The sequence below is a fragment of the Stegastes partitus genome, unplaced genomic scaffold, assembly GCF_000690725.1.
Source record: "Stegastes partitus isolate 25-593 unplaced genomic scaffold, Stegastes_partitus-1.0.2 Scaffold99, whole genome shotgun sequence".
NCBI classification, from domain to species: Eukaryota; Metazoa; Chordata; class Actinopteri; family Pomacentridae; genus Stegastes; species Stegastes partitus.
The window spans coordinates 297420-325239 of NW_007577830.1; the positions used below are offsets into that span (position 1 = coordinate 297420).

A 27820-nucleotide genomic window follows, 5' to 3' on the forward strand; every position below is an offset into this window, starting at 1 on the left:
GCGTCTGTCTGCATCGCTTTTCATGCCTCTTTTCTTGCTCCACTTCTCCAAAGATGATGGATGCCCTCGAAATCTACGGGGACAGCTGGTCATTAGGCTGGAGGTAAAGTGATTCAAGCTGCATGACTGTGAAGCTGAAGGGCCAGTAAAGAACGTTACAGTGGGAAAGTAAGAGGCAGGGAGGTGAGCTTGGACGCCTTTGTTGGCTGACATTACAGAGTCACATTGTAATGCAAGCAGATAATAGCCTGCAGGTCAGACTGGGGGAGGCCTGGGGAGCTGACGGCACCTGCCGCCATTCATTCAAGGTGACAATAAGCCCATGTCACCAAGTCCCGGTTCTGGCTCTGCAGTGGTCCGCCTCCGGGTGCGTGTTTGCCAGGGAGGTTTTATAACCATCTGTGCGGCATCAACACGAATCGGGTAAAAAGCAATAAAAAGAATGAACCGGTGACATAATACGAAAGCCCCCGCCGCCTGCAACATCACCACCCTGCATTTAAACTGATCACCTCCACAAATCACTCGGCACGCAGCCTCCCATTACAGAACAAGATCACCACAACAGTCTCTGCATGAGGCAAAAAGCTTTTGTTCCGGAGAGCATTTGGAAACATGCGTTGCCCCTTCCAGACGCTCTGTTTTCACCTTGCAGTTGAAAGGCAAAGACAGAGCCTTTGGTTTAAAAGCAGGGCTCCAGCTGGTTACAAACACCAGAGATAGAGGTCGATGCTCTCTATCGCTGCCTGCGCTGAGCGGTCTACCCTTCAAACGTTCAGACAGCCATGAGAACCCCCAGAGACCATCAGTTCCTGTTCTGTATCCAGCTCTCACTGCTGCTGCTGCTGCCCTTCCCACAAACACACAAACATCAAGCGTTTAATTCATACCACTGTGCTCTGCGCTGCTTCAGTAAGGCTGCCTTCGCACACGAGCATCAGGAGGTGAAAAACATCCCTGAGGGGAAGAAAAAAAAAAAAAGGAAGTTCAGCGTCAAAACAACCTCAAGTGTTTTCAGGAATTAATTGAAGGCAGCTGGATGTTGGCGTCAACGACTGAATTACTCCCCGTTTAGCTGGATTTGGTTTTAAACTAAGAGTTAGCGGAATCAATGGGTTCGCACATTGATTGGACAAATTATCGCGGACCTCTACAGTGCAATAACGGTGCAGTAAAGTTTAATGAAACTGAAAATGTTCAGTGTTTCCTCAGAGTGGTGGAGGTGTTGACTTTCCTGCTTTTTGGCACAGCTATTTTTGTAACAGATGTGGTGTCGATTTAAACATCTGTTCTCTGTGCATCTCTGTAAAATCCCTTATTGTGATGATCATCAGATGTCCACTACAACAAACACAATCACCTAATAACAGCCTCCATGCACATGAAGCGACACGTTCTTTCTTACGCACGCAAAAGTAGAAAAATTAAGACAACATACAAAAAGATAAGCCCTCTAAAACTGAATCAGGGCCTTTCTAGCAGTTGGAACAAACCTAACAAGCTTCAGAAAGAAGATTATTCATATTTATACATGTCAGTGCTCACATCTTAGACAGAAAGCGCGAATGACAAGTCCTTAACAATTTAAGAAAATGATTAAACCACACTTGTATGACAACTGTTCTAACGCCATCTGCTGAAGAAGATCATGTTCTGGGACAGAAAGCTCCAGAACAGCTGCAACATGAAACTCAGTGGTGAGCTAATCTGTCAGCTGCCAGATAATTGTCTTAAAGAGGTTTTCCAGTTATTTAATGTGCAGCTGCATAAGGGTTGGAGGGCCAGTGTGGGAGATTATAAAACCATTTAAATCATGCATAGGTTTTATACATATGTTAAAATGTGTTGGTATGAAATAATCAGAAGGTTGCAATGAATCATGGAGTGAAAAATGCACAAGAAAAGGCAGAGTCAGTGATTTTAGAATCAGAGAAAGGACGGTAAACTCTAAAATTGTTGTTTGTAAGCTCTGCATTCGTCAAACAGTTTGTTGTGAAAGCACTGTTGGTCACTGGATAAACAGAATACTGGAAAGAAAAGGGAATTATTGGACCAACTTAACTGAATTGCTTCAAGATGGTAACACACAACTGAATTAAGATCATCCAAATTAAATTAACAGTTAAATGTCATAAGTTAAGGTTAGATGTTAAGTTAGATGCACGGTAATCATTTGATTGCCCTCAAATGAGCACAGCTGCAACTAAATCTTAATGAAAGGCAACTTGATGTTTTTAGTTTTTCCTGCTTAAGTCTTTGCTTTGCCCAAATGTAACATATAAAGCATGATGTTGTCATTAGACTGACTGTTCTTTCCTTTTTCAATCCTACTAGTAAAAACGGTAGTTGAGCTGCAGCAGAAAAAATTGAAGCAACACGGACATCAGAGTCGTTTTTGCACTTTTGCTGACATTAAATACCAGTTTAAAGGGACAAAAATCATTTCAAGTTGACAGAAAGCACAAAAGCAACCTGCCTTCGCCAAAGCAGAAAGACATGTCAGATTTACATTTACTGATAAACTTCAGCTCAAATACCTTTCTATTTTTTTTTTTTACAGTGTATGAGGCCCTTGCAGGACCTGCAAAGTCATGACATCCACAATGTCAGCGAGAGTCAGATAAACACACAACAGCTCTCAACATCAATTCTGTTTGTTGTGATCTCTGTGTAGTTTCCAATAAACCTACAGGTGGACAGAAGATCTTCTCGAATGTGCTCGTAAGAGACACACTGAAGCCAAAAACAAAGCGAGAAATCCTGACTTTCAGCTGAGGTCAAGCTTTAAAAACATCGGATCCTGCATCTGCCACAGTGCAACCAATACAAATGACCAAAATCCTTCAACCTCTAAAGTTTGAGACATTTTCCAGCTTTTCTGACTCTAAAGCCGACTTAAAGTTTTGACGAACTCCCACTTCCCCAGGCTGACTACTCCTTATGACTAATAAACTGACCTTTATGAATAAAACAGGTGGAGTTCCTCTTTAAAGTTCCTGCAACACAACACCTCAACTCGGTGTTACACTCTGATAAGTGCTCCCTCCAGCCTCATCTGAATTCAAACCTGGTAAAATGCAAAAAGCCAGACATGAGGATACAACATCAGCTCATCTGTAACATCGATCTGTTCCGCTCTGCCGTCGGTGGCGCTGGAAAGGGAGCAAGTGGTAACACCTCGTGTACTGTGTGGGAGAGCCGGTGCTGATTGTTGGACAAGGATGAGCACCGGTTCAGCCATTTTCAAGAGGTTCGCGAGGCTCTTTCCCAGCAAATCTGCCAAATACTCCCACAAATACAGCTCGCACTCAGCGGTAAGCAGAGACTCTGTGTGTGTGCAGATGGATTGAAGAGGTAAGACTCTGTGGGCAGCAGAAAATTACACTTGACAGCCTCTCTAACGCCGTCATGAGAGAGCCACACAGCAGCAGCGGCAGCAGCAGCTTCCCCCTCACCTGCAGCTGACAGCCAATGAGATGTGAGCGCTGTGATAACACTCATTTTCTGCTCGGATGAACACGGGGCAAACAACCGAAAGTCACATGCTTAAAGTCAAAAATAGCCTCGGTTTATCCACTGTCGCGGTTAAAAGTCAACACACATGAAGAGTTTTTATCCTGCAGTGAGTCATACAGACGTGACCTTTATAAATGATGTTGCAAAGACCAACATCTTTTTCTGGGTTCTTCGGTGGACATTTGTTTTGGAAGAATCTAAAATGCAGATGCTAATCTGAGTTTCTCTGAGATAGGGGATGAAAAATAAAGTTTTCTCTTTCTGTGATGCAAGAGAAAATCTTCACCGTGATGCATACAACCCATCACAAAGGATCCATCCTTTTAGCAGGAACCATTTGTTTGGACCAAAGTTCTACATCAGAACCTTGACACAAATCTGTCAAAAATAGATTTGTAACAGGAATGAAAGCAGAAAGAAGAATATTCAACAAGTGTCAGGTTTTGTGCGTACCATCAGATGCAGTGTTGCATTAATGGGGCTGATGTGATGTTGGCACAGCAGACAGAGGTCTCATCATTCAAACAGTGTGTCAGCATCAGGATTTGTGTTCATTACAATCAACAGCATCTCTGCTCTGAGCTAAAGCATCACAAACACTTAACGTCAAGTCAAGCCACTGTTATTTAAAACAACTGATTCAAAGACCTTTACAATAGAGGAATCAGATTACTGACTTGCCGAACGAGTTTGAATATGAAAGCTAAGTTGCTAGAATATTATGCATATTTTCAATTTAAATATTGAAATTATATAACATTTGATGAGCAATTTAAATGTTAAGATTGAGACCCAGCAACTATACAGTATAGATTTACACAATTTAGGGGTACTCAAGGTTCAATATGTATATAAATGAAGGTTATAATTTGCTTGACAGATTTAAACATTAACACAGCAACTGTACAAGATTAAATACAATTTTAAAAAAGTGCCTGACTAATTTCAATACTTAGCTTAAGACTATATCATTGAATACTATAGAAATTTACCAAACAAATTTATATTATATAGAGGCAATGCAATTCAGATTTACCTGCCTATACACATAGTATACAAACTTACCTAATTAAATGTTAAGACCAATAGTATCGTGCAAATTTACCACAGCAGTTGAAATATTAAGGTTAAAACACTCAGAAACGCCAATGATACCCTTTGAACTAGTATATTTCCACTAAAAATAAAAACCTCGCCAAGAGTAGAACCCATCATCTTAAATGTCAATTTAAGCACACAGTGAATTGTAGGCCAGCTCTAGCTCAATTACAGCTTATTTGGGCTGAAATTAGGCCTTCAAGCTCAACTGAGCACCGATAACACACGCTTCCATTTCAATTTGTATTACAGTTGAGTACTTTTGTCAAAATCTGCATGTAACAAGTCTAGTGAGAAAGACTACATTTCCCAAACCTCCACCCAGAAGATGTGATAGGACCATTGCTTATCAACTAATCAGCAGCAATTTATTGAAGACAAGAGAAATTTGCATTTTGATACTCGTGCTGCAGTAATCAGCCGCAATCAGATTTACCGAACCCAACACAAAACCACCGTCAAGTCTGATCCTTGATAGCTTTTCTGCAACTAATCCAGCAAATTAGACACCTGGAAAGCCACCGTTTCCCCTCCTACAGGACTGATTGTCATTTGACTCATTACATGTAGAACAGGGGTGCTCAATCCTGGTCCTCGAGAGCTCCTATCCAGCATGTTTTAGATGTTTCAAATGATCAGCTCACCATCGAGCTCTGCAGAAGCCTGATAACGATCCTGATCATGTGAATCAGGTGTGTTGGAAGAGGGAAACTTCTAAAACATGCTGGATAGGGGCTCTCGAGGACCAGGATTGGGCACCCCTGATGTAGAAGTTGTAAATCACATTTTGCATGAACCTAAAACACAGGTACCAAGGTGAGTGATGTCACTAGATCAAATGAAGACTGGTTTTTAGTGGCATTGGTGCAACCTACAACTGGTTTAGTACTAGTTTCCTGGCACTCAACTCTTTGAAATGAATAGAAACAGCATCACTGCCATCTAGTGGCAGGTCACAGTCATGTCAAGGCAAAAATACAGTTTATTGAATTACCAAACATACAAAACACCAAAAACATACTGTCAATATGACACATTAAACAGCAGGGGCAGAGACTTCAACCACTGTGGAACCAACATCCTGTAAAGACAAACACGATCAAGTTACTGAAAGCAATAAATTAAAAAACAAAAAAATTACAAAAAAGTAATCTCACCATTTTCACATCCTCAATGACGATGCCTTTTCCTGGAATCTCAAGGTCGCTTTCAGTGTCGTTGTGCAAATTGTACTCCTCACTCTCCGTTTCTATAGTACTGGGCTGAGAAATGGGAACCATTCAGACAACTACAGGTTCCACTGAAGCCAATATCTTGTAGGACGCAGCTGAACAGGTCTCACAGTAAAGACTCGCAGGAGCGTGGGTGGTTTTACGGCCGCACATTTCACCAGGAATTGTGGTAATGCAGGGTAGAATGCTCAGCACATGATCTGAAGACAGTCGATTTCGGCTCATCCTACCATGTTGTGATGCTTGACATCACCTTTACAGCTCAGCATTAAACTGAAAAGATCACCACCAACCTCAAAGTCAGGATCCAACTCGGGGCCTTCGTCGTCATCGAGCTCCTGATTAAGCGCCTCAACCCAAGTCTGATGCTCCTCCTCGTCGTCGTCGTCTTCCTCGTCCACCTCATCCTGCTTCCTCTTGCTGCCTTTGCCACAAGGTTTCGTAGGAGAGACTCTGAGGTCTGTTGGGAAACAAGTTCGTAAGGAAACAGCAACCAAACAAAAAAAACCCAAAACAGACTATCGCACAAACAGCCGTCACGCACTGATGAACACATTTGAGTATCTGACGTTTGTTGTCAGCCGTGGCTAAACAGGAGGCACTAGCTGACAGATTGAAAATGGCAAAGCAACACTACAGGGAAAGAAACAATTCATTGTTGTGTTCTGTTTAAGGAACTGCTGCACATGGCAGAAGACAAAAGCAATCTGGCAGCAGCTACCTGTTTTTTTTTTTAAACCAGATTGTGCAGCTTCGGCTTAGATATTCCTTCTGAGAATGTAATTTCTACACCAGTAAACACCAATTTATCTTCTCTAGACTGAAGTAGAGCTCCACGCAAGCAACATTTTATTGTATTTAAACATATTGAAAGTCTGAAAATGCAGATTTTCTCCAGTTTCTTTGAGCCAAATATGCATTTTTAAATTGTTTTGTCTGCTAAATAGTAAAAGTAATCTCAAACAGGGAAGTCTGAAGTTTATGCTCAACTTGCAGGCCTACAAATAGGACATTTATAAAAAAATAACTTTAAAAAAGGCCTGACAAGCCTGGGATCAGAAGTGAAAACTGTATCCTCGTTGCCAAAGTTTGAGAAATCACAAGTCACATGACGTTTTGCCACAACACTGAAAACACCACTATATTGAAACTTCTAGGGGGAAAGAAATAATAATGTTCCAATACCTGGGGACAAGGAGCAGCCGATGTTGCTGGACACTGGGTAGCCCAGAGCGCTCTGCACCCGGCGGGGCAGGATGTACAGCAGCACTCTGGTGATCCAACGCAGCCGCTTGCGGCCGGTGAGGCTGTGACGTGCGGCGACCGTCTCCTGTGCCTGCCGGTAGCCCAGCATCCACCAAAGCCCGCTGTATACCCGTCCCTGTAGGAGAGAGCCATGCTGAGTTTGTGTCTAAAGCTGAAAATGGTGAGATGAACTCCACGCTAGAAGATTTACGCACCAGGATGCGTAAAGGCCACGTGAGGCCTCGCAGCACGGAGCGCAGCACGCCGTCTGTCCTCACAACTCTGTCCTGCAGGAGAGGACACACAACCGGTGAAAGTCCATCAAAACCCATCTTTGTGCTCATAAAAGTTGGATTTAAGGGCTACATGTGGCGTTACCTCGGTGTTCTGGGTCTGCTGCTGCTCCACGTTGTCTCTATGGACTTCACTCGTCATCCTGCTGCGGGTCAAAACCTCCACCTGACGGGCTGCAACGAGGAGGGGAAGCTGGAGGACTAATGCATGAAGATGTGTGGTGGCTGAGATGTACCCTGAAGGTAACACCGTGGAGCCAATCAGCGCAGAGACATGCACCTGGCACAATCAGCTGGGACCAATCAGCAGATGCCTCCAATTGACCTGCATCAGGCTGAACCAAGGAGGTCAAGAGATCTACTGACCTCCCAAAGGAGACAGTGTTAAATCAAACTGAGACGAATAACAATAAAAGTAATAAAAATAAAAACAGCACACTTTTACTCAACACTGCTGCTGCTGTGAGTTCACATAAATCATATTATTATAAACTATTTTTAATGACCCGTGATTACCCTGCTGCATAACCTACATTCATTTCAGTCATAAAGATAACTTTACATATTTACTCATTTTACTGGTCATTGATTTAACCTCAAAAAACTTTTCTTTGTGTAGCAATGTAAAATGTTAAGAAGCTTTTTTACATGAAAGTAATCTCTTCATGTTTTAAAATGGTTTAGCTGTCATTTGACATTGTTGTTTCCTACAACGTAAAAAAAATCTGTATGAGAAAAAAAGTAAAATAAATAAATAAAAATCTGGCAGCTAGAGAAACCAGAAAGTACATTAAAAACAGGAACACTTTCACGTTAAAAATAAATAAATTTGAAAATGAATAAATAATGGCAAAATACCTGTAAAATAATAATGATTTTATTAGATTTAAATACAGTAAAACAGTGTAATTTAATCATCACATATTGTAAAAGAACCAATCACTATTTGTAAAAATGCTGAGCTTTATTATGGACATCATGAGCAGTTTTGCCTGCTTTTTTACACTCAGCATGTAAATTAATACCTTTTTTCTATGATTTTAATAGGTTTAATCTGTAACTTATACAGGCTTTCAATCCTTCATATACACACATTTTCCTTCAAATAACAGCGAAGATATGTATAATAGAAAAAAATGCTGATTTAAAACTGTAAAAGTCATATTACAGTCAAACAGTGTAAAAGAATGACTTACCATTAATAAAAATGAAGACTTTTGATGTGCACAATATTATCAGTTTTGGCCAGTTTATTTTTTATTTCTCATTATTACAATTTTTTTTATAGCTATCGTGTAATTTATAACTTTTTTCTGTGATTTTACTAGTTACAATCTGTAACTTAACAAAATTTGGGAAATCTATAAAGTAACAAGATTTTTATTATTATTATTATTATTTATTTTTAATTGTAGTTAAATACTGTTTTGTTTGTTTGAATCATTTTGTTCTTATTTTTCAGCACCCACAGTGAAACAAAAATGATTGCAGCGAGATGTGACCTGCAGTTTAATTAGTCTGTAATGATGTTGTAGGTGGGTGATTTTCATTTTTGACCTTTTGCAAACAGGGTTTCTTAAATACTCAAATAAAGAGAAACATATGAAACGTGCACGAGCCAAGTTGGTGACCAGGCTACACATTTACATAAAAAATGTGCATATTTTCATATTCAGTTGGCACATCTTTCCAAAAACCCTCAGGCTCCTGCTCTTCACTCGTCATGTATAAACATTCACCATATTTCCAAATTGGCCTGCAGTTCTGGGAGAACTCATGTTAGTCATGCAGATTAACACACAATAATGAAGCTTTGAATGGTTTCCAAAATTGAATCACGGTCGATATAAATTGGTCTTTCTGACAAAAATTGACAAATAAAAGACTTTTACTTGTCAAAGACAAAACAGATTAAGCCATTTAAGAATCATCCTCACATTATGATGATGCCACCTCCATGCTTTATGCTGGGATGGTGTGTTTATGATGATGTCAGATGGTCAAAAAGCTCAGTGGTCCATCAGACCAAGGAGCCTTCTTCCAGCTGACGTTAAAGTTTCACTCATGCCTCCTGGCAGCTTTAGTTCTAATTTAATATGAGCTTATTTTCATCAGTGTCTTTCTCTTCGCCACAGCCTCACCAGCCAGTGTCTTAGTGGCCTCCCTCCTTCACTCATTCACTGCACTCAGATTATCTCCATTTAACTAATTGTGTGACTTCTGGCACCTATTGGCTGCACCTGTGTTGAATTTGGTGAACCACTTTAAAGGGGATGAATACTTACGCAACTATTTATTTTATGTTTCACATATTTAATTATTGGCATTGCTTTGTAGAAATTGATTTTCATTTCGACATTAAAGAATCTTTTTGAAAATACAGGTTCATGGAAAAAATATTTTTTTTAAAAAGCCAAATTAAATTGGTCATGATTCAATGTTGAAAAGCAATAAAAGGGAAAACTTTCCAGGGGGGGTGAACACTTTTCATAGGCATTGTATGTGTCAAACCTTTGAGATTTGGACTGTTGGCTGAACAAAACACACAATTTTTTTTTTGTAGAGTCACGTTGAGGAGCATGTGATGATTGTTGTTCTCAACCTCCTTACATCAAGATTATTTCTGTATTATATTCACCTACAAGTGGGAGCTTGATCATCAGCTGAACATCCGCTCCGAACCAAAAAAAGCCTGACAGAAGATGCACTTACTCCCGAAGACAATGGTGGTGCACTTCTACACCTTCATCACTGAGTCCATCTTCACCTCCTCTATCACCATCTACGCTGCTGCTCCTCCTGAAGACAAAGAAAGACTGCAGCGTTTTATCTGCCCCCAGGACTTCCATATTCAGTAGATCACTTAGTACTGAGAATAAACAATACCAGCAGCACCACTGCACATAACAACAGGCTAAAATCCTTTAAACATTAAAAGGTAAATGATTTCTTCCCAAAAAGGAGTTCATATTTAATTTCAGACTATACATCCTGCATGCAGTCACCAGATGGTTTGAGAGACGGCGAGAGGCTGCTGTTCTGTCTGCTCATATGCATATGAATGATGTTTAATAAAGAGGCTCATCATTATTTCCTTCCATACTGAACAAGCTCCCTAATTGGCAACCATTTCCGGTACTGGGTTTCGTCACAATTACGTGCATGTTGATGCATTTGGTAAAAGACAAAACTATAAAAGCTGCCTGTCACAGCTCTCTTGCCAAACTACAACCAAGTCTGGCTGCAGAGAGAGAGAGTGTGAGATATTTAAAAATGGATAAAAATCCAGTCACAAGAACGTTCAGCATTGGAACTATCTGTAGCAGAACCAAACCTTCAGATGATTTCGCTTTATCTCGCAGGCACAGCAGCGCAGGGATCCGTGCACTCCTGTGGGCGACCGGCAGTGCAAAGTCCTTCGGGTGTTCTACAGACTCTCAGACGAGCCGTGAGAACATATTTCCAAACATCCTGACACCTGACAGCATCCCGCAGTTCACCATACCAAGTCTGTCGGTGCAGACCAGCCTCAGATCACTGGACAAGGACGCAGAAGAAAACGATCCAGAATCAGATGGAGGCTCGAGGAGTTCCGGGACAGACTTGGAGTCATCTGTTCCTCTCTGCAGCAGAATCTCATCGTCTACATCGTTCTCCGGCCTCAGTTTGGTTCTGTCAGACCGCAGAGCCGAGAGAAGTGTCTCAGACCCTTTGACCAAGAGGAGATCTCTCCTTCAGAGGGAGATGCACTACCCCAGCTCCTACAAAGACGCCCAACATTGCCTGGACCCGGCGAGCAGAGCCGCCCTCTCCCTGCCTCACCTGACTAAAGTCACCACTCCATACGGCTTTGTCACCTTAAGCCAGAGCCCCCAGATGGCCAGCGAGGAGGCACTTCTCTGCCAAGCTGGGCTGCGCCGCTTAAACAAAGACGACGAGACTCCACGCTGTGTCAGCAAAGCTCCAGGGATGAACCCAGAAGACAATAAGTCCTCCCACCTGTCGGGAGTCAAGAAGAGACTATCCAAAGACTCGACTGACTCGCAGACTAAGGACAGATTAGTCAAGAAAGAAGCTTCTTCTGCTTCCCTCGGCAACGCCTCAGCCTCATCGTCATCCTCTTCTACAGCAAGACACCCAGATGCCAAGCTTAAACGCCACTTCTACGAGCTTATAAGGAAACACTTCATCCCCCGCCATTAGAAATGAACTTCAATTATGCATTTATTCATTTAAAAAATATGACCTTGAAGCGTTTTATGAAACGCAGTTTTATTTGATGTAGAAAGACAATAACTTCAGTATGATTAAACTGTGAAACCTCTTGAAAAACATACTACTCCTGCACTATTTTGTCTTCTCTAACGATCTTTCATATTAAAGTATTTGTTTCTTGTTCGCTAAAACTAAAGGTGGCTTGTTTTGCTACAAAACCCAACTCCTATGTCGAGAACCAGGGACGGTCACCTTTAAGATCCTCATGATGATCAGAACAAACACTCCATTTGTTTCAGGTTAATGAATTCCTCGATCACGTTCATGCTTTTAAATGTCATTCCATCCCAGGCTTCCTACTCCCATTCACTCCCTTGTACCTTTTTATAGTTTCCACAGTCGGCCTGAACACTGAGTCCTGCAGCTCTCAATGTGTCCCTCAGGCACAGAAACCAAGCATTTTGCTCTTTAGCATATGAAGAGGTTCTGTGAAGAGGCCCTTAGTGATGGTCTCCTAATGCACCCCTGTAGCCGGCATCCTTACCGCTCCCACACACTGAAATGTAGTGGGTTAATATCATTATGGCGCGGAGTGCTCTGCTCTAAGCAGCAGGCGAGGAAAATACAGGAGTGAGTCCTTGAACACAAGAAAAAGATAAAGGTGATCTAAATTTCTAATCACTCTCCATGTCCTTTGTTTATACGCATGATGTAATCGATTTCTCATGAATGCTTTGAGGCAAACAAGGGTTTCAGCTCTGATTATATTCAGTCTCTTTAAAACCTTCTTTAAACAAAGCGCGCTAATTGCTTAGGACTGAAGTTAGAGAAATATTGGGTTTGTAATTATGGAAACACACACAGAGGGAGGTGCAGATGAGTGTGAGACAAAGTTTATCTTGATTAAAAAATAAAGTAAGTTACAGAACTTCTCTCCGATATACCACAGTCCACCTCCGAATTTAATTGCATTTTTTAAAATATTATTTTCTTATAATCAGTGTTCAAAAAAAGTCAGAAACACCACTAACAACACAGTTCAACCACAAACAACAGCCTCCACAAGCTGAACCAACATCTCTCTCGACAGTTTCCACAAACGCTCATCAAAATGAATTATTGCAGAGGGCTGCAAGGTGGCCCGGTGGTTAGCACCGTGGCCTCGTAGCAAGAAGGTCGCCGGTTCGTGTCCCAGTGAGGACACCAGGATCTTTCTGCGTGGAGTTTGCATGTTCTCCCCGTGCAGCGTGGGTTCTCTCCGGGTTCTCCGGCTTCCTCCCATACAGTCCAAAAACATGCTGAGGTTAATTGGTGATTCTAAATTGTCCGTAGGTGTGAATGTGAGTGTGCTTGGTTGTCTGTCTCTAAGTCAGCTGGGATAGACTCCAGCCCCCCACGACCCTAGTGAGGATTAAGCGGTGTATAGATAATGGATGGATGGATTTATTGCAGAAAATTTCTAATAATGTGACACTTTCTTCAACTGATAATGGAAGAAATTCACATTTTGCTTTATACCACTGAAATGAGGAAAGACAGCCAAAAACTTGTGTGGAATAAAGTACATTAAGTTATGAACAAATGTTTACATTCACTTGTAAAGACCGTGTATATCATGGCAGTCTTGAGTTTTCACTGACTCATAACTCTAAAGTTTCCAAAAAACTAAACAATCAGGAACACTTTCATACATTTATTATAGGTGTTCTGGAAATCTGACAAAATCTACTGTGTCAAAAATATACTTACATCACCAGAATTGACATGAACTATCGATTTTGGTGATGTAGAAAGTTGTGGCAATCAAAAGTTCTTAGTGGCATGGCCTCCTAACTTCTTGATTATGATTGACTACAGCTGGTGACTCCTCTAAGCCAGTTTAAATAGGGCCCATTTGATGCTTTTATTTGACTCAGCTACAAACATTACAGTGGGAAAGTCTGAAGAGCTCAGCCAACATCTGAAAAAGCAAATCATTGACTTGGACAAGTCAAGAAAGTCACTTGAGCCATTTTAAAGCAGCGACAGATTCCAAATTCATCTGTACAAACAATCGTTGGTCAGTATGAAGTGCATGGCCCTGTTGTGTCACTTCCATGATCAGCAAGGAAACACAAACTATCATTTGCTGCTGAGAGACAGTTGGTCAGGATGGTCAAGAATTGACCAAGAATCGCTAAAAAGCAGGTCTGAAGCTGCTGAAACACTGTTTTACTTCACTATTGACTGAGAAGTTGCCGTGCAAGAAGGAAGCTCCTCATCCAGAAGCAGCACCTTAAAGCTCAATTAAAATTTGCTGCTGATTACATGAACAAAGAAAAAGCCTTCCAGATGAAAGTTCTGCTGTAAAATAAAATAAAGAGCTAGCACACTGACCAGAAATACATGTGGAGGAGAGAAGGTGAGGCCTTTAACCTCAAGAACACCAAACCTACCACCAAGCACGGTGGTGGCAGCATCATGCTCTGGGGTTTTGGTGCCAGTGGATCTTGTGCTTTACATAAACTAAATGGAATAATGAAGAAGGAGGATTACCTCCACCTTATTCAGGAAACCCTAAAATTATTAGCTTGAAGGTTTGGTTTTGGATGCATTTGAGTGTTCCAACAAGACAATGACCCCAAAACACACATCAAAACATGACTAAATCAGGCTAGAATTCAGGTTTTAGACGGGCCTCTCCCCAAAGTCCTGACTTAAACCACATGATGAACCTGTAAACTGTGCTAAAGAAATAAGTCTGTGTCAGAAAGCAAACAAATTTAGCTAAAGTGCACCAATGCTGTCAAAAGCAGTGGTCAATGATACAACCAGGAGCTTTCAGAAACTTGCAAACAGCTACTGAAAGTGCCTCGAAATGGCCAAAGGACGTTTAACCAAGTTGTTAAGGTTCACAGGAAAGGGACCCAAAACAGCAAGAGAGGGGTTGGTGGTTAGGAAAGAAGGATTTACTCAGGCTGCAAGGTACAGAAGACACCAGGAAGCACATGAGGGGAGCCGAGTGAGGGAGCTGCAAAGGGCTAGGCCGGGGAATACGTCGGTCCGTCAGGGAGGTTCTGGTAGCAAAGCGCAGACAAAGGTAGAAGTTAGACAAAGCAAGATTCTCTAAACACAATTCTTCTACACAGTCAAGCTGGTCTGTTGCCACTCGTGGGAGGATAATCCACTGGCGCTGGAGCACAGGTGGAGGCAGGCTTTATACTGATGACTGATGAGCCTCAGGTGTGGGATAGAGTGAGTGAAACGTCTCCCGTCCAAAAACCCCGCCCAGCCTGAAAAACACCAGCAGCCACCAAAAACAACCAGAACATACACCAAAGAGTGTTTCACCACAAATGCGCAAAACTAGGATCACCACACAAGTGTTAAAATTGAATCAAAGACATTTTGACCCAGAAAATGTTGCAACATTTCCAGAAGAGCTCTAATAAACCTATGACAGAACCCAAATGCATGATTGGTTGCTCTGACCATGTGTTTCAAAGGTTCCATTATAGAAAGTTAAGAGTTATAGGAGTCATTTGAAACTCAAGGCTGCTATGATATACATGGTCTGCACAAGGGTGTGTAAACTTTTGCTCTCTCCTGTATATGGTGAGGTTGTGTGGCACCAGTTGTGTAAAGCAGGTGACCCATTCTGATCCTCTGACGTGTGCATGCTTCTCCGTTTCTGTTCTCAGATGGAAGTGAAAATTCAGTAGAAGTTCAGCCTTTAGAAGGAAACAGAAAAAGCTGAAAAGATTTAACATTAACGTGCTGCTCAGACACACACCAGAGTTTAAATGATCTATTGGAAAACACATGGTGCTGCCGTGTCACTCTTAGATGTTTCCATTATGCTTTCAGTGAGATAGATGACCGTTGTGGTCTGACAGATACTGAAAAACTGAGAGACAACAGGCCTTTAACCCAGAGGATGTGTGAGTCATTGTGGGGCACTTCAGCAGCACAATGCACTCAAGGAAGCACGACAGCCCAGATAATGACAGATATTAGAATATCATAGACAGATATGGGTGTGTGGGAGTTTTATATATATCACTGACATCACACTTGTGTCATTGCACCAATCAGGATACCCTAAACTGGCAACGACAATCACTTGTTTATCCACTTGTGCCTTTCTGACACTGTAGGTCTGTAAGTGGCGCTGCAGGGTGACGATTGATTTGTTCGTCATAAATATTAATACAATGAGTCGTTAATATTTAAGAGGCTTTGTAGCGTGTGTTTGCCCACAACATCCCCATTTATAGTATCTACACCAGCAGCATGGCCTTATGGACAGGATTCATTTTGGACTTTCATATTCACATGCTAGTGATAGCTTTCAGCTCACTTACAGGCTCACAGATCAGCTATACTGTTAAAAATAACATTTATAAAAAGGTTATAATCTTTTTTAAACAACAAAAAAAGAAAATTTGGCAGCAAAGGTATCAGGAAAATACAATAAAAATCATATCAATGGAATGCTGTATTGTTCAAAAACTATAAAAGTTGAAAATAACAGCAACTGTCTGTAAAATATAAATAATTTTAGCTGATTTAAATATTTTAAAACTTTATTTTATAGTCATGTACTGTAAAATAACTAAATACTTTTAATTTACAGTCAACATGTGAATTAATATTTTTTCTGGAATTTTACTGGATATTATCTGTAATTTAACAAAATTTCTGTAAAATAATTTGTCACTAAAAAAATAAAAAAATTATATAAATATATTTTCAAAAAAGACAAATATCTGTAAAATAAAATATTTTTGCTGATTTAATTACAGCAAAAAAATTAAAAATAAAAATGTGTGTATCGTGTCATTTTACAGTCCAACCTTATAAAAATACAAATTTTTGATGTTGACATAATTCACCTTTTTTTGTCAGTTTTTTTCAATGTTAATGCATAAAATATGTTCCTTTTCTGTGATCTGTAATTTATCAAAACTTTGAAAATGTGTAAAAGAAAAATATTTTAAAAGTATATTTTTTACAGTGTAAAATGTGGCTATAGGCTCTTGGTCTCATTTGGTTGGTTGTCAGGACATACAGTTAGTAAAAGAAAACATTTCTTGGTCAACTTGATTGCAGACAGAAATGGTTTATGAGTTGAATTACATTTTCACCAAAAATAAATAAATAAATAAAAAATTTCCAGCCCTGTCATTCCTGAGAAGAGGTTAAAGGAAACACTGAGCAGCTGCTTCCTGATACTCACGGCCCTTTCAGGAGGCAGCTACAAGCTCTTACACCTGTCTTTATCTGCTTAAATATTGTTCCTTTCCTTCAAAGTCAGTAAAAGCAAAAGCAACCACATGCAAGCACCGAGCCTCTGAGAACTTATTGCACACGTAAAGGCTCAAACTGCATCATCCAGAGGAGACAAACTGCACGCTGAAGCTGCACATGGCGAATGTAGATCAACTACAACTGAGAAAAAGAAGGGCAAAAAAAAAAAACAACTGCAAATTGAAGGGGCTCGGGTGAAACTGCTGTTCCCCATTCTGTCAAGCTGAGGTTAACTCAGAGTGCAGTTTTACCCTCAGAACAGACATAACTTTTCCGGTGCCAACCTCAAGCTTAGACTGAAAATCATCAGAGCCAGCGATAGGCTGAGCAACAGAAAATGAAAAAAAAAAAAAGAAGCTCACTTTAAAATGTTCAACTTAGGAGGATGAGGTAGTAAGAGGCAGAGAAAAAAAAATGACAGAGGGAGTAACTGAGATAGACAGGAAGTCTTTCAGCATGGGTTAGTCACCTCACACTCGCTGCGTTGTGTGTCAGGAGTGAAGCGTGTCAGAGGTGCAGGAGCAGGTCGAGTGTTTTAACTTCGTAGATACCTGATGGCGTCTGGCGTCGGCAGCAGGACGGAGGAGCAGCCACCAGCTTTACCCGTCAAACAGCACAGGTAACAAACTACATATTTTATCTGCCTTTTATTGGTTGTGCTTATACTCCAGAATCTCTCATTGGTTCTTGAACTAAACTGCTGTTGGAGCATCCTGATTAGAAGACAAATGCAGATTGCAAAGCTCATCACTGCATCCACGTATATGTAATTTGCACCACAGAACTTGCACCTATAACTTCTTGCAGCATCAGATTGTTTGTGCATATGTTACTCTGTGCATCCCTCAGACGCTCCAGTGCAGAGTCTGACTGTGCTATGCTCAGCCCCGTTGGACTCCAGCATCAAAACTATGCGTACAACGATGTTTTCCCCGATGCCACCGACTGTCATGCGGCCCAGTGCCCCATACACCAGCGCTACGGTAGGTTTGATGAAGGGAGTTTCATGAGGGGTAGTGGCTGCAAATAACGTCGTCAGAACAGATAAATGTTATTTCACGCCATCGCCAGCTGTTTGTGACTGACAGCTCAGCGTGATGGGGAAAAGACGTGGCCCGGTACAACATGTGGTTTATTCCTCTCAGTTCGCCTTTCAGTTCGTGAGAACTAAAGAGAGGAAGTCACCTACTTAAACTTTTGCTTTCAGCGAAATACATGTGGTGTTTAAACAGTGACTTGCAGATTCTACAGACTGTTCTGGAGTTACTGTCTCTTCATTCCTCTCTGCTGTAGTCTGACTTAAATCCCTCTCACCGTCAGATTCCTCCAGACATCAGCTGAGATTTTTCTCCGATGACATCCCGCCGCCTGTTCCGAAGAAGAGGTTGACTCGGGCCTTCTCCCAACCCGCCATGACTGTCGCTCCACTCTCTCCTCTGTCTCCCTTCCCTCCTCTGAAGAGACTGCCTCAAAACTTTGACAACCCTCTGTACATGATGAGACCCATGCCTGGTACCTATTTCGAAGAGGAGACAGAAGAGACTGAAGCAGCCAGAAGGAGTCCTGTCCCCTCGCTGTCCTTCTCCCAGCTGTCTTTCGACACTCCAGATGAACAACTGCCCTTCCTCTTCAGCGGTTTCGTCGACCAGAGGGTGGTTTCTCAGGGGATCCAGCATCGCCACCTACTCTTTCTCAGAAGCATGGCACAGAGCGCGGAGGCCGGGAGCCTGCTGCAGGGAGAGGCTGCAGGGAGGGACGGCAGCTCATACCAGCCTCAGGATTTCCTGCTGTGTGAGGGCAGCAAGCCAAAGCAGATCGGTGATACGACTTACTACAGCCTGCACAGCCCCAAGTTCCCAGGGAGGGTGCTCGGTTTGAGGGTAATGACCTCTTCTATTCGCTCCACACAACATGTTCTGTATGTTCAGTATCACAACTTGTGAATCTACTCATAACACTTACAGCTACATTGCACTTGAAAATGAATGCAGACAAAGTGTATGTTGCACATAGCAACCAGTAACAAAACATGATCTTTATCAACTTTGACAACTGTTGTGATGACTTGCGGTACCCACAGCACTTCCTCTAAACTGTCATCAGGTGTCACAGCTGCAGCACAATATCTTCTTTATAAAATAATGACTAAACCCTGCTTCAGTGCAAGTGATTATATGTTAATTGTTTTTATTCTATGCAGGTACACCAACAGACTGATGCTTCAGCTCGCACCCAACATCAGCCATCGCATGTCAATGTGCAAGATGTTATTGCCACTTTTCAACCCAGCAAAAACAACAGCAGCACATTGCAAACTGAGGATCCCAGAGCAGCCTCTTCTGCTAAACCACCAGATGGAAGCAGCACAGAGCCAATAAACATGAGTGTCCCCACAGTTCAGGTTTTCCTTCAGAAAGGTCGCACTGTGAGCGTTGAGAGAGACCTGCCACAGGCCACTCTACAGGACTTTGTTCAGGACGGCCGCTCGCTGCAGAGCAGCAGAGAGTGTTTGGATTATGACCGACAGGTTTGTGTTCTGCTGCTGCAGATTTTAATGGGCTCGCACCATCTGTACCACAACAGTGCTGCTGCAGCTGAGCTCAGACCCCAGGAGATCCTCCTAGTGTGGCCCAGCAGGGAGAAGGACAAGGTGGAAAAAATGGAGTGGGAAGTGACGGAGGAAAAATGTAGGATCCAGATGTTGTGGAAGACACAAGGTTCCCCTCGTGTGGTGCTGAGGCCACAGTCTTCTGCTCTTTCTCTACCTCAGCCTCTTACCACCATCAAACTCCAGATCGCAGCTTTAATTCAGTTCTGCCTGCACCCAGAAGACAGTCAAACATCTCTGCATTCAGCTCTGTCTTCATACCGAGCCAGTCTTCTTCACGTGTCCTCCGTGCTGCAGAGTGGCAGCGGGCCTCAGATGTCAGACGTAGCCGCCATGCTTCAGGTCCTCCTCTGGGGTCCACGTGTCCCTCTCTTCGGTCACCGAGGCTCCACAACCAGCGCTGTGCATAACTGGCTGATGATCAAACGAGCCCTGCTGGTGATGAAGTTGGCAGAGAGAGGACTGATCCAGGATCAGTCTGCTCTGGACTGGGAGGACTGCATGTGTCTGCAATATCTGTCATTTACAGACTGTGAAACAGTTGTGAGCGTGACCGGTCAGTTGTGGCGTTCTGATCACTGACGAAAGCTCACAGACAAAATGTAAGTAACTGTTGAAAATGAAATAGCCCCTTTAAAGATCTATAAACTGTCCGTCTGTATCATATTGAAAATAACTCACAGCTTTGACCGTAGTAAAAAATATATTTCCATCATCCCTCTTTCAGTTAGAATGTTCATATACAGCTCTGTAATACTGGCATAAAAAATGCATCACTAGTCATTAAAAGCTTCCTTTTTTGATAAGCTTCTTGTTATAAGTGACGGAATCTTTGATAAACAAACTAGTTTCTGAGTTTCCGTTGTTTTTATTAAAGATTTCTATATTTCCATTTCTCTCTGTGCACCTCTCACTGGTTTGCAGTAAATTGTGATGTTATATTTCTGTGCACCGATCAAGATTTCAAGTAAAATGCTTTAAGATACAGTCCCACTACTGACAGGTTTAAGCTCATCAGCTGGTAAAGGTTCCAAAACCAAGTAGTTTCACAGCCAGACTGTGTACAAATGGAGCAATTTCAAGATCCTTGTTGCTGTCGACTAACAAAAACACTCCAAAAGCAAGATCTGTATAAGTCTGTAAGGTCAGGAGGGAACCCAGAGAAACTTCTGAGCAGCTAAAGGTCTCGCTTAAACTAGCTGATGCTAATTTTCGTAAGTCCAGCAGCAGGACAGTAACAATGATGAGCATGGCAGGTCAAAGACGTTGCTGCCCATCTGCAGATGACAAGTACCTAAAATCACGTGCCAGAAGGCTGACATTTGGATGAAATTAAAATCGAACCTCTTTGAATAAGAGGCGATATGTTTGCAGAAAAGAAAACAGTGCATAAAAACATAAGAACCTCATCCTATCTGTAAAGCATGGAGGTGGTATCATCATGTTTTGGGCCTGTTTTTCTTCATCTAAGCCAGTATGGCTCAGTTATTGACTGAACAATTTCTGAATTATACAAGAAAAAGGACAATGTGGGCTCATCTGTCCATGTACGAAACCTCAGCAGAAAGTGAGTCATGCAGCAAGAAAATCATCTTCAGCACACAAGTTATTCTACTGAAGAACAAAGTTAATGTTTAGGAATGGGCAAGGCAAAGTCCTGACCTCAGTCAAATAGAGGTGTTATGAAAGGGTCTGAGGTAACCAGTTCATGTGAGGAAACATCCCAAAATCCCAGAGTTCATGTTGTTCTATATGGGACGATTACTGCCACATTTAGCTGTAGTTATTAATGCAAAGGCTCACATATTGGTCACAAACTTGGATTATTTTTCCCACTAATTATGGCATTTTTCTCCTTTTTTGTTTAATTAGGTTGTCTGTCTTTTATTTTTAAAGGACGCTCCGATCATGCCTTACATCATATTTATGCAGAACTATAGAAAATTTAAAGCTTTCAAGGCCAAAGTTATAAACCAGCCAGCTGCTTGCTCTGGCCGTGAATGTGGCCAACAGGTGTTTTTCCCCTTCAGATGCAAACAAGCAGCACATTGTACTGCCGGAGACCTTCACTCTTAAAGGCTGAATGTCTGAGTGAGTCACAACACCACACATGCCACTAAGGTGAGCACTTTTATTTAGTACAGTTACAACATGCAGATTTCTATCAAGTGGATCAAAACAAAAATCATGCACACATTAAAAAAAAAAAAAAAAATCAATATTAACAGGAGAATCAACCGATAATTACTATGAAAACACATCTACTTACATGAGTAAGATTTAAATTTATCATAAATATACTGTGGAGATGATCAGGGTTCAGGAAGGGTGAACAGAGTCAGCACTACACATCATGGAGAGTAATACAGTGGTGAGGATGCATCGCCCAGATATTCTGTGGGCTTTTGCTTTACATTCCTGGTATATTAACATCTTACCCTAGTGCAAATCTCATTGAAACACAGCACACGGTAGGTAAAACAAAACAAAAGAAAAAAAACGGGAGCCTCTGACAGGACACCTCAACCATACTGAACTTGTATAATATATTCATTTCCAGAAATTATAAAGACGTGTGGGTGTGGATCGAAATAAGAACAACAAACATTTTGTAACTGCTCAGCGTCATTTAATCGTCGTCGGAGGAGTCTCGCTCGATGCTGTAAGCCATGAAGAAAGCGTCAGGGCGGGAGGGGACGAGGGGATGACCCGGTCTCACAATCTCAAAGCCCAGGAAACTGAATGTACGCAGCAGGGATGCTGAGAACAGATGAGATGTGAAGAGATGAGCATCAGTAAGATGTTCTGATATTGACATAGAAGTTACATGTTCCAAACCTTTGACCAGTTAGTGCTACCCATGTCAGAATAAATATATAATATGATGCATTCTTGGCATGTAATGAACAAAGGATGTAATCTTGAAAGGCACTGATTAAGAAAACAACTATCAGAAAACCAATAAAGGATGCATTGTGCTTTTTAAATACACTTGTAGGTATTTAAAGAAGGAGCGAGATTTGTTGGTGTTACAGTAGCTAAAGGTCTATTCAATATACACTACATAGGATAAGGGCAGATCACATCACATAAGGGTATCTAGAAACTAGCTTGTATTTGTTTTCAAAAAAGTGATCATTTCTTTTAGTACCGTTCAGCATTAATTCCTTGTGTCGTTTCTGAGTTGATAAATAAAGTGTTAGCAGTTTAAGAAACCCAGGCAAAGAATAAAGTCTCACCTCTATCGTCACGGCTCTTATGAAAACAGATGAACACGTGATCAACCTGCAGCTGCTCTTCTGCGAATTCCAGCAGAAGGGCAAAACTGTAAAGAAAAATAACAAGCAAAAAAGTGTGAATGATTTATCAGAGGGCTGTTAATCATTTCAGTGGAAAATGATTTGGACGTGACAGTCTAAGTGCATTTCTGTGAAACCCACCCCAAACTAAACAACAGCGTCACCCAAAGGCTTGAGGCCTACAGCTCACGTGAGTCATGGATTTTGTCAATCAGACTTAAGCACTTTAAATGTACTATATATTTACAAATTACAACTATTATCTACATTTACAGACACGCTTTGTTTCGGTAAAACAATTCATCAACAGCACAAGTTAAGAAAACAGGAATGTCGGTTTTGACTTCTGCATTCATTTATTCATTTTGTTTCCATGTAGAAATGTAGATTTTGTTAATTAATTAAAACAGCTTATTTTGTTTTATTAAGGAGAGCAAAACAAAGGATTTCCCTTTTAAATTATGAACAAAAACTTTCCATCTACTGACCTGTCTTTGCTGCCCTCGGGCAAAGCTCCAGGAGGGATTTCAACATAAAGGTTCCCCCCTTTCAGCGCCGCCCTCCAGACACAGTGCTTTCCTTCGGAGCGGCGGGGCTCAAAGAGCAAGAAACGCACTCTGCCGTTGGCAGGTGGAGGCTCCTCAAGAACCAGCAACTGAGCATCCTGGAAAGATGGAGAGGAAAAGTGTGAGACGTTCAGTTTTGATGAAGTAAAAAAAAATAAACAAAATAATTCAAAAGTTGTTAAACTTACAGAATAGAATAGCTTAGCTGAAAGATTGTGATCCCGCTGGTCATTCCCTCGCCCACCTGGGATCTTCAGGGGTGGGAGAGGGGCATCAGGAGCACCACAGAGGCCCCGGACACGGGTTACTGCAACAGCGGGAGCACCTCCTGGGACTGGAGATACTGGAAAGCGAAACAAACGCACACACAGACGGAGCCATTGTAAGTGGAATGTTCACTGGAGGCTCTGCTACACAACACAAACCAAACTCTGAATATAACCGGCGGGCCTGGCACACTTTATAGCGCTGAGTGATTTATCAATAGAACGACAGTAAAACATTTGCTAAAGTTGAGTGAGTCTTAAGAGTCAAATGCAACGCTGGGGGGCCAAAATTCAATCAGTAACTGTCCTCATTTTAGGAACAGACGTTTCTGGAGACATCACGTGCATTTACTGAACAGACGGGAAGCAGAAGTGACTAATGTTACTCCATCACATGATTATTGACTCACCAAAAATAAAATTTCACAATTTAGAGTCTGCTTTCAATCAAATATTGATTACATCAGCTTGATGCAAATGTTGCTTTCACCTCACAAACACAAGGTCCTCATCTCTTTCCCATGTGGAAAAAGCCCTCATTTGTGTATGAAGGACATATAACTTACAACAAACAGACATATTTGCGTGTCCTGGTGTCACTAGGGTTACTTTAAGCTTGTTGTAGGGCTGTTACAGGAAGCCAGCCAGAAGAACAGGCTATGTTTGTCTAACCATTAGCCTACTTTAGCCCTTCACTAACCGTGTCGCTCCAGTTTACAACACATGGACAAACAGCATTCAGCAGCCATTTTAATTCAGAGCTCTGTCAAAGCACTCCATAGATTTAGCTTTGGCTTGCTTGCGCAGATGTCTGTGTGTGTAGCTGCATACATTTACAGTGTTGGGAGCGGGCCTATTCTCAGAGCTCCTATTGGGAACAAAACCCATTAGCAGCACCACAGTGATGCAAATGCTCTCAGGCACACAGATGCTCTCTTGCGCAAATGCCACTGCTGTGCTATATGTGGAACAGATGTGTGAAAACCAAATGAGAAACCGTGTCATTTTCATGACTAACCACGTCAATATGCAGTATCCCAACTTACTGCCTAATCTTGCAAGGCATTGGAGAATTGAAACTAACACAGTTCCTCCTTAAATCAGATTATCAGATTAGGGGAAAAAAATAGCCAATTACCATCTTTACACAAACCCTCGATGCTACTTATCTCTGCATGAATACAAACATGCACCACAAGGTTATTTTTCCCTCCGATCGATTCAGCATTCTTTGAAATTCCCACGTAAACAGTAGGCAGCGATGCAGTTTCACACCCCGGGTTGCCTTAGAAAAACAGCAGCTCTGGTCACATGAGCGACCGAGTCTCTCCAGCTTGTGTTTGCCTTCAAATAATACAATGCAAACAACCACTCATCTCTACGAGGACAACACAATTTCAACGTTGGAGCTTCATATGGGCAGCTTGTGACTACACCAGCCGCATTTCAAAATAGACCACTAGCACTGTGTCCGTCTATCTATGAAGGCACCTGCTGGGGCTTGAAAAAGCTAAGAGAAAAACACATATAAATCTCAGTATGTACTACAATCAGTCTCGAGTGTTGCACAACTGCATCTATGCCCCTCACTATAAATGCCAAAACCACCAGGGTAAACAACAAAAATAATTGAACACCTATTAAACAGGCTTCTGTGTACAATATGTCATCACTGGACTCAAATTTGCCCATGCCACCCCCCCTTCGCAGTGCAGTGGAAATTTCCTATGAGTGCTTCACAACACTATAGAACACAGCGTCGACCGAAATCCTGTCAGGACACGACTGAGGCAACAACACCCCGGAGCCGTCAACTGTTCAATTACGATCTATATTTCCAGGTGTCAACCACTACAGAGTTTTCCTTTCAATCAGCACGTAAATGAAAAACAGCCCGTCTATCCTCGGAGTCCTTCGGCTGCCCCCGCACTGATTAATGCAACAACAAATTACACTAATGCACACTGCGATGGCTTTTTTTTTTTTTGTAGATGTTGATTAACTATCGAGCCAGAATACCCAATAACAAACCAAACTGGTCTGACTAATTTCTTTTCGGGGAAGTTACACAATGTCTTAGTGCGAGCTAACACCTGAGCCCGAGGGCCAAACGGAAAAAAACAAGGCATGAAGCAACAAATCATCAATTCAGCCATCATTCCAACTACGTCGGTTAGCACGAAGCTAGCGTTTACATAACGTTACATCAATATTTTAGCGGCCCGTGTATTCTCAAAGGATAGATTTCAAATTCGATACAAATACAACAAAAGCAATCAGGTTTTACTGTGTTTGATTATTTTCACTGCAGCGACGACAACATGAAAATATTAAAGTGATGTTACAGCGCCAGCTAATAGCTAAAACGGCTCAAGGTTTACATTCATGTTAACTTGTGCCAACGCGCTTCAAATGACCAGAAAATTAATTAATTAAACGTTTCAACACTTAATCTTAGTATTTCAATAATTTTGAAAATATGCCAAAATACTGTCAACTATGTCGACAATTTCATTTAGCTAGATAACAGCTTAGCATTTTGCCAACGCAATTCTGTGGCGTTTCACATATTAGCTTATGCGCTAACATTAGCCTGGCTAGCTGGGTCGTAAAAAACAACAGCCGTCTATTTCCTGGATTCCAATGTTCAGCTAATGTTTACAATTCAGAAACGGCGCTGTACTATAAAATGATGTGGTAAATTCGTTTTATTAAGTTCTACCAAACAAAATGCGGCTCACAATGTGCTTTAGAATCGACAACAGACACAAGCAGTGCTGTTATATAAACAACAAACACGAAGAATTGTGCGAGCCGCTCCAGGAAATACACGGAGGATCTCAGCTAGGCCGCGGTTTTTTAAACTTAGCCTAGCTGAGCTACTCATAACAAACGACCACGACGTACCTGTCACTTTCGGGTTTATTACTGGACTGCTCGATAACTGGCATTTCGGATAAGTTTCTCTCTTTTTCTCTAACAAAACAATGACTATTCAAAATCGTCTGTAGGTTAGATTTAACCATCCGGCCAGCGTCCACACCAGCTGCTCGCTCTGTCCTCTCCTCGTCGCCTTATGTCGGGCTGCTGAGAGCGGAGAGCTGCGGTAGTTCTGAGGGGGAGGGGCCAGCTCGTCCTGACGTGTCCTGCCGACAAATGACGCACTTAATGAGGCTTTTCACCAAGCGTCTCAGGTTTAAACCTCCTGTTGTGGTGCACAGATTAAAAAATAAATTAAATAAATAAATTTTTAAAAAATTGGCTGATTAATTTTGACTGTCAAAAGGTTTCATGACTTGTATACAAAAGTGGAAAAAAATAAAAAATAATAATAATAATAATAATTGTTCTCTCTTTTATGTCATATTGTAGTGTACGGAACCAGAAAGGACATGGAGAAAGAAAAAAAAAAGACAAAGGAGGAAAAAAAATAGAGGTATCTTTTTGCGAGATCTTGCAAAATTTTCTTGGGATCTTGCAAAAACTTTTGCAAAAACTTTTGTGAGATCTCGCAAAAGTCACATCGATCTTATTGGATGTTTTGTGAAAACTGTGCCTCTTGTTAAGCACTGCTTGAAAGTCTTTATAGTTTAGGTCGATTTCAATGAAACTCTCATACAGATGGGTGTCCTCCATTGTCATTTCTCCATACTGCCAAAAAGACCCAGAAGTATGTATACCTGTAAGTTTTCTTCTTCTACTATTGATTTGGCGGTTGGCATCCAAAGTTCAGGTGCATTACCGCCACCTACTGGACTGGAGTTACCTGTAGTTTTGCAAGATATCGCAAAAGTTATTTCGAGATCCCAAGAAAGTTTTGCAAGATCCTGAGAAAGATACCTCTATTTTTTTTTCCCTCCTCATCCTTTGTGTGTCACAGCAGTTAGATACAAATGAGGCATGGCGAAAGCAAGACGAGAAATACAAAATTACAAGAAGGCAAAAATATGAATATACATATGGGTATGTACAGGTATGGCACGATGGATAATGTACCTAGTTGTACTTACATTTATACAAAATAGCAGTGCAGCATTTCTGTTATTGCAGTCAACAAGTTGTCAAGAGAAAGTTCTTCAACTTTAGGTACATTTTTTATAATAAGCTGCATACACTGTCAGTGCAGGATTTTTGCTTGTTGCAGCAGCTCAGACTCATTATTAGAGTAAAACAACTGCAGCCACCTTCAACAG

The 27820-nt window shown here is 41.5% G+C and overlaps 3 protein-coding genes across 3 annotated transcripts; 1 reads left to right on the forward strand and 2 right to left on the reverse strand.

Annotated features, from left to right (window-relative positions):
- Positions 1-5578: 5578 nt before the first annotated feature.
- Positions 5579-7526, reverse strand: org (oogenesis-related gene). The gene is made up of 6 exons (XM_008277527.1): positions 7470-7526; positions 7307-7378; positions 7032-7227; positions 6140-6306; positions 5772-5876; positions 5579-5695 (listed from the first exon to the last, which is right to left on the reverse strand). Exons 1-6 carry the CDS (start codon positions 7524-7526, stop codon positions 5651-5653), a joined length of 642 nt encoding a protein of 213 aa, XP_008275749.1. The 3' UTR covers positions 5579-5650.
- A 9789-nt stretch (positions 7527-17315) lies between these two features.
- Positions 17316-20389, forward strand: LOC103354202 (pseudopodium-enriched atypical kinase 1). The gene is made up of 4 exons (XM_008277501.1): positions 17316-17507; positions 17738-17871; positions 18209-18768; positions 19089-20389. Exons 1-4 carry the CDS (start codon positions 17443-17445, stop codon positions 20076-20078), a joined length of 1749 nt encoding a protein of 582 aa, XP_008275723.1. The 5' UTR covers positions 17316-17442; the 3' UTR covers positions 20079-20389.
- A 1224-nt stretch (positions 20390-21613) lies between these two features.
- oaz1a (ornithine decarboxylase antizyme 1a) lies at positions 21614-26723 on the reverse strand. The gene is given in 6 exon segments (XM_008277502.1): positions 21614-22256; positions 22736-22821; positions 23284-23459; positions 23550-23636; positions 23638-23704; positions 26535-26723. Coding segments are annotated over 6 exon segments (666 nt in total). The 5' UTR covers positions 26654-26723; the 3' UTR covers positions 21614-22125.
- Between the last annotated feature and the right edge of the window lie 1097 nt (positions 26724-27820).